Source organism: Primulina huaijiensis, chromosome 13, assembly GCF_012295235.1.
Source record: "Primulina huaijiensis isolate GDHJ02 chromosome 13, ASM1229523v2, whole genome shotgun sequence".
Classification (NCBI taxonomy): domain Eukaryota; kingdom Viridiplantae; phylum Streptophyta; class Magnoliopsida; order Lamiales; family Gesneriaceae; genus Primulina; species Primulina huaijiensis.
The window spans coordinates 12,912,901-12,919,176 of record NC_133318.1 but is presented as its reverse complement, the minus strand read 5'-3'; the positions used below and the strand labels follow the sequence as shown (position 1 = coordinate 12,919,176).

At 36.8% G+C, this 6,276-nt stretch overlaps 1 protein-coding gene and 1 long non-coding RNA gene across 2 annotated transcripts; both read right to left on the bottom strand.

Moving 5' to 3' along the window:
* Window positions 1-3,659: 3,659 nt before the first annotated feature.
* Window positions 3,660-4,554, bottom strand: LOC140991786 (uncharacterized). Its single transcript, XM_073461958.1, has 3 exons — window positions 4,199-4,554; window positions 3,867-4,111; window positions 3,660-3,741 (listed from the first exon to the last, which is right to left on the bottom strand). The coding sequence occupies exons 1-3, from the start codon at window positions 4,334-4,336 to the stop codon at window positions 3,660-3,662; spliced, it is 465 nt and encodes a 154-aa protein (XP_073318059.1). The 5' UTR covers window positions 4,337-4,554.
* A 70-nt stretch (window positions 4,555-4,624) lies between these two features.
* LOC140956399 (uncharacterized) lies at window positions 4,625-5,927 on the bottom strand. The gene is made up of 5 exons (XR_012171453.1): window positions 5,850-5,927; window positions 5,539-5,748; window positions 5,351-5,443; window positions 5,056-5,172; window positions 4,625-4,976 (listed from the first exon to the last, which is right to left on the bottom strand). It is a non-coding gene; the product is annotated as an uncharacterized lncRNA (long non-coding RNA).
* Between the last annotated feature and the right edge of the window lie 349 nt (window positions 5,928-6,276).

The following is a 6,276-nucleotide window of genomic DNA, read 5'->3' as shown; positions in this document are numbered from 1 at the left end:
TATCAAACTCTTGCAGCGGTAGCACTATCAGATCTGCCTATACTGCCTTCTGCTGCAATCTGAGCTCCAATCCTCTCACTATCCGGGAAGTGAACATCAAATCTCCGGATGTGATCGATACTCTGAAACCCAAATCCATCGCTACTGGTATGATTCCTAATCGCTTCACGAAATATTCGGATATAAACAAATGCGTAGCCCCTGAATCTAGCAACGCATGCGTGGCTACTCCTGCAATGTATATCCTCCCTACGACAAAACATACTATCAAATCTGATAGAGTTGAACTTAAGAAACTTCTAATCGGTAATTAGCCCAAAATCCTCGAAAAATCACTGAATTAACCCAAATATCATTCCCCAAAAATTCGAAATTCAACCTCAAAAAATTCACAAATTGCAAATTAACCCCTTAAAGTTTTGAAAATTGCATTTAGGTCCTTAGCTTATCCGTTGTTACAATTGGGTCCCTAAAATTCTCAGATTAAACAATTAAATTCTTAATTCCAAAAAGGTAGAGCATGCATCATAATTTTTTCTATATTAACAATCCCAATAATTAAATCATCAAATAAGAATTAAATCCAAGCAATCTTGCAAAAATTAAAACCTTGAACATAATGGTTACCGGTAATCAGTGTCGAGTCTTGCGTTGCCTCCGCCTCCTTGGCGTGCATCACGTAAGCCGGCCAGTAGTAGGGCCCTTGTTCCTAGGGCAATCCGCTGCCTTATGGCCCTTCTATCCGCATACAAAGCACTTGAAGGTTCCCCACCTGCACTCTCCGAAATGGAACCTGCTGTATTGAGGGCACGATTGCCTATCATCTGCCTTAGGCGCCCCTGGCGCCTGAGGAGGTCTCTGCTGTGGCCTACTACCCTGTCCGTGGGGCCTCTGCTGCTCGGCGGCCCAGTAAATTGCTTCTTCTGTGGCTAAGAGCTGGACTGGGTCTGATGACGCTTCCGTTGCATCTCAAAGTCTATGTCCCGTAGTGCCTGCTCTGCCTGAAAAGCGCAGGCAGTGGCCTCATCATAACTCGTCGGCCTCATCAGCATGACGTCTCGGCAGAGAGTGTATCTTAGTCCATTAAGGAAATGTCTCAGCTTCTGGACATCATCCCCTGCTATCATGGGCACAAAGTGGCAGCCCATGTCAAATTTGCGGATGAACTCCGCCACTGATAAATCTGCTTGCCTGAGGCTCATGAACTCTCTCGTCAGGCAGCCCCTGACATCAGCTGGGAAATACTTCCCAAAGAACAGCTCTCTGAATCTGGCCCACGTGAGAGTAGCCACATCCACTACATGTGCGGCTCCCTCCCACCACAGGGACGCATCATCCCTCAGCATATAGATGGTGCACCTAGCTCGGTCGCCATCCTTCATCTGCAGATAATCAAAATGCAACTCCAGCGACCTAAATACATCCCTCTGCAACAAATGGATCAGTATTACCCCCGAACTCCTTCGGGTTGAGCCTACGGAACTGCTCAAAAATATCAGTATGCTGTCTAGGAGCTTATTGTACCTGCTCCAAAAGTCTAGCCATACCCTCAAGAACTCGGGTAGCTGGGTCCTCTCACTACAAGAAAAAAAGCCAAAGTCAACGGTGGAAACCCGTTGTCGTAGGTCATTTAAAACCGTTGTTAAAGGCCCTGTGGTTATAGGTTACGCTCAAAGACAACGGTGAAAAACAGTTGTCGTAAAAGGCCAATAACAACGGTTAAACACCCTTGTCGTAGGTCTTCTACAACCGTTGTTAAAATCTCTGTGGTTAAAAAGTGTGCTGAAAGACAACGGTGAAATACCGTTGTTGTACTCGTCTAACACAACGGTGAAAAACCGTTGTTGCAGGTCTGTAAAACCGTTGTTAAAAGCCCTGTGGTTAAAAGGTGCTCTCAAAGACAACGGTAATAAACCGTTGTTGTAGATGTATAGAGAAAACGTTGATAAATAATTGTCGTAGCTCTTAAAAACCGTTGTCTTATAACAACGACAACGGGTTTTAACCGTTGTCTTTTATCGTATTCGACTACAGTTAATCAATGTTTTTAAACCGATGTCTTTCACTGCAATATACAACAGTTTTACAACATTTTAAATATGTTGTCTTTGGATTTGATTTACATCATTTTAAGACTGTTGTCTTTAGATTTGATTTACATCATTTTAAAACTGTTGTCTTATATATAATATTATATTTAAACCAGAAATAAATAAATTAATTAATTAAAAAAATTGGATGAAAAATAATATATCAGTTAAACCCTCATATAAAATCAATTCAAACATCAACATATATACTTGATCAAGAACTACATGCATGAATTACAACAGAAATATGTCATTCATAGACTTGTAATTTACCAAACCAACAATTAAAAAAAGTATGTAACCATATTCCAAAAACTTTTAGTCAAGTTCACAAAAATAAAAATACGCTACAACCAAGACTTGCACATATCAACTCCAAAAGATCTTCTGTAGCTTGTTGGAATGATTTTCTCTGCCCGTGCATCTTCCAAAACATCTTTACAGTGCCTGTGAAAATAAAAACCACATAATTTTAATCAGGGCCTAGAAAAATTTTGGCATAACCTCCCCACAAGTAGTACATACCAGAAAATTTTAAAACACACAACAACAATATATATTCGAAATAAATTTAAATACGACCATACACCACACCTATCACCTACACAGCCAGACCATACATCACACCTATCACCTAAAATTATCACATTCTTTCAACATATCTCGAAAGCAATGAAGAGATCTGCATGTCATAAACCAACAAACGTGCAACAAAAAAAAATCACATGTCCTACCTATTCATAAATATGATCCTGTATGCATTCGGCTAGCTCGGTGAGAAGCTCATCAATTTCTTCCATGGAATACTCCGTTTTTGTGAACTATGAAAACATACAAAAAGTATATTATTAAAAAAACACAACTTAATGAATTTTCAAAATGATAAGTAGCTACATAACTTGTAATTATTTTATATAAGCAAGATAATATTACTATCGATCGTAGTGAATCCCCCTCAAAAGTTGCAACTTCTTCAGTAATTTGCCTCATGAATCTCATCACGTAATAACCACATTGTTTTGCATCCCGTTGCTTAGGAGCCTATGTTAAAAAATGTCAAATTGTTAATGACAAATTTACACATTAAAAAATTAGCTTGAATGAGAAATACACATACCTTTATGACTTCCCATTGTACACGCTTTCTTCCTTTCATTCCTTTAGTTGAGTTAAACAATGTCAACGTCCTTCATTAACATTGACCATAGTTGATATATGAGTGTTTTTTCATTAAATGAAATGCATCATTAAAATGGAATACAAACTCACATTTCCACAACATATTTCTAATCCTCATCACGAATGCGATGACTTAAGGAATCCACCAAATAAACAATCCCCTTATAAGGCTCGATGACAGTGAGAGTCCAATAAAAACTACACATGAACATAATAAGCGTATGCAATTCACTAAAAAAAAAATTGAAAATTATATTAGGATCTTACTTACCCCGAACAACTTGGAACCAAAACCAATTGATTCATTGCTGCACCACTTAGCCTATCCGCTAAAGAACTCGCCCTCTTGTTCAACCTTTAAGTTTTACCTGTTTTTTCGTGTGCATTATGTTACAAATTTGGGATGCTGTGTGGATTAACGAATCTGAATTTGTCAATTTTGTTTTCTTTCACCATCTTTTTATAAAGATGCCTGTCATTTCAAGTAAAAGAAAATCAAAACTACACTACATACTAAACTAACAAATTATATGCATCTTATATAATATAATAATATAAGAAAAGAACAAACAAACTTTAAGTTAATCGAAGACTTACCAAATGTAGACAACTACACAATTTCCTGAAATTGGTTCCAAGTGATACAAAGGACTGATGTCCTCAAAGTGCAAGTTAACTTCATAATCATCTGCAAATACTTCATGATCTAAAAGAAATGCTAATCTCCTTCCATTTTCAAGGGCTCTCTTACAATAACAATACACCATGCGCACTGCTCTTGGCACATTTGATGACAAAGTCTGGTTTCTTTCGACACTGACAGTTTTGTTCCTTTGACGCTTCTGATAATTGTATTGTAAACATGTTAGATAGGTGCAATACTGGAGAATTTGACAGACATTTACTTTGAAATATAAGCATATGTGTACCTCTTGTTGTAGCATTATCAAATGATTTGGCCAAGCCACATGTGTTCCTACGGCATCACCAACATTTTCACATTCATTGGGAATCGGAAATGGCAAAAGGGATGTTTTTTGCATTGCTTCATCAATGGATACACGCATGCTATTTTGAGGTAATGGAACACCATGAAGCAAGTTATTAGCTCCATTGACCTCGACAACTGTTCCATATGCAACAATGTCTGCGCTAGAATCCAATGTCAAAATAACCGGTTTCCCCTAAAAGACAAATAGTTATGTCAATGAATTGTACTAACTCTTTAGTTAAAAAATATTAAGTACTATATAACCACAACAAATTATATAACTGTAAAGCAACAGATTTTTCCACAACTTTCATTTCAACATCATTCAAATCTTCATAACTTGGAAAAACTTGTCGATTTTCATTTTCATTCACTTGATGCAATTTTTCCGAGCAACTTCCTTTGTCATCAATCTCACTGTCCCATGCACCTTTTTTGTATACAATTGCTTCAAGTTTTTGAATGCGTGTATCTTGCTCTTGAATTAATTTTCTAGCCTCTATCAACTCTTTCTTTTGCTCAATCATTAGCTCTCTGTCAACATCCTCAGTCTTCCAACTTCTACCAAAATTGAAATATAATGTTGGGGTGATGTGACCTCCAACAGCTCTCACACGTCCACCATGTTCATCTGAATTGAGTGCTTTCGTGAGAATATCCTTTTTTGTCCCTGTTATTTGAAGTTTCCCCTCACGCTTTTGTTGTATGTAATCATCCTGTCATCCACTTGAAAATATTAATTATTTCAAAAGGTTTCATTAAAATAAAATAATTGATTTTTATTAGTTTGCTCACAATCTTTTCTACTGTTATTTGCAACTCCTGGCCATCAAAATCTCCTTCTTTATTCAATCGCCCTTTTTTCCAAATAATAGCTCTGTTGATATCATCATCGTCACACAATTCACTTGCCTACATACAAGAACAATCAAATGATATTTGTCAAATAGGTTAAATGTTGAAAAAAAAAAGCAAATGCAATGATATATATCACATGCTAGGAAAAAAACAGCCACCCATGTTACAAGTATTCATGCGAAGGAAAGAAACAGTCACTTCTTGAACGGCACAATTGTTGAAATATACTTACTATTTCTTCAGCAAATCGTGCATATCCCTTACGAGCAAGGCGATGAGGGTATATGTTCTTCTTCTTTCTTTCCTTCTATTGATCACTTAGTTCCTAGTCAACTGAAGAATTACACATATCAAATTTTTTTTAATTCGTCAAATACTTAATGGTGGACTTATTTTCAAAAAAAAAAAAAAGATACTTACAATGAATTTATCAGACATGCGATTCATGACAAAAGAAATCCAGTCATCTCGTGCAAGACCATAGCCAGTAAGTGGTTGATCCAACTCCTCTGGTTTATCAACCTTGTCCGAAATGAACGTTCGAGTGAGATGTGATTTAAATTGACGCCACTTATTATTTGCCGAACTTAAACATCCTTTTTTCCATCTTGGGGGAACATCAAACGTCAGCTGTAAAACATCAAAATTGGAAATACATTAAAAAGAATGACATAACATAAGATATATATAAACAATACGAATATTAATTGTGAAAAAACAACAGAACTTACATTAACAGATTCCCATATCAATTCTTTCACTTCACTTGGAACTTGCTTCCATGTCTTGTAAGTTATTTTAATTTTTTCTCGAGCAAGCATACCAATATAACTCTGCATTTGAGCAGCAGCTTCTTCTACTGGTTGTCCAAGTAGATTGAATCTTACCTCCTTTCGAATTCCCTGAACCCTCTGCCTAGAAAGCTTATTCAGATGTGTTCGACCTCTAGATGTTCTTGTTGTTTCAGTGTCTGTAGATCCCAACATTTCATTTCCATCAAAACTCTTGTCTGTAGAAATAGATTCAAATTTTTCTTTGCCCTTCCCAATCAATGGAGGCTGTCCTAATCTTTTGCTCGATTCATGAATTGTATCATCATCATGAGACCCAATTTTAAGCTTTCTAAAGGATGTCATAGAGTCCAGATTTAACCTGTTC

Coding starts and splice junctions, on each gene's coding strand:
- LOC140991786 (XM_073461958.1), bottom strand. CDS start 4,336: ATGCGTGTATCCATTGATGAAGCAATGCAAAAAACATCCCTTTTGCCA. Junction 4,112..4,198: donor TGATAATGCTACAACAAGAG/GTACACATATGC, acceptor TACAATTATCAG/AAGCGTCAAAGGAACAAAAC. Junction 3,742..3,866: donor TGTGTAGTTGTCTACATTTG/GTAAGTCTTCGA, acceptor TTGAAATGACAG/GCATCTTTATAAAAAGATGG.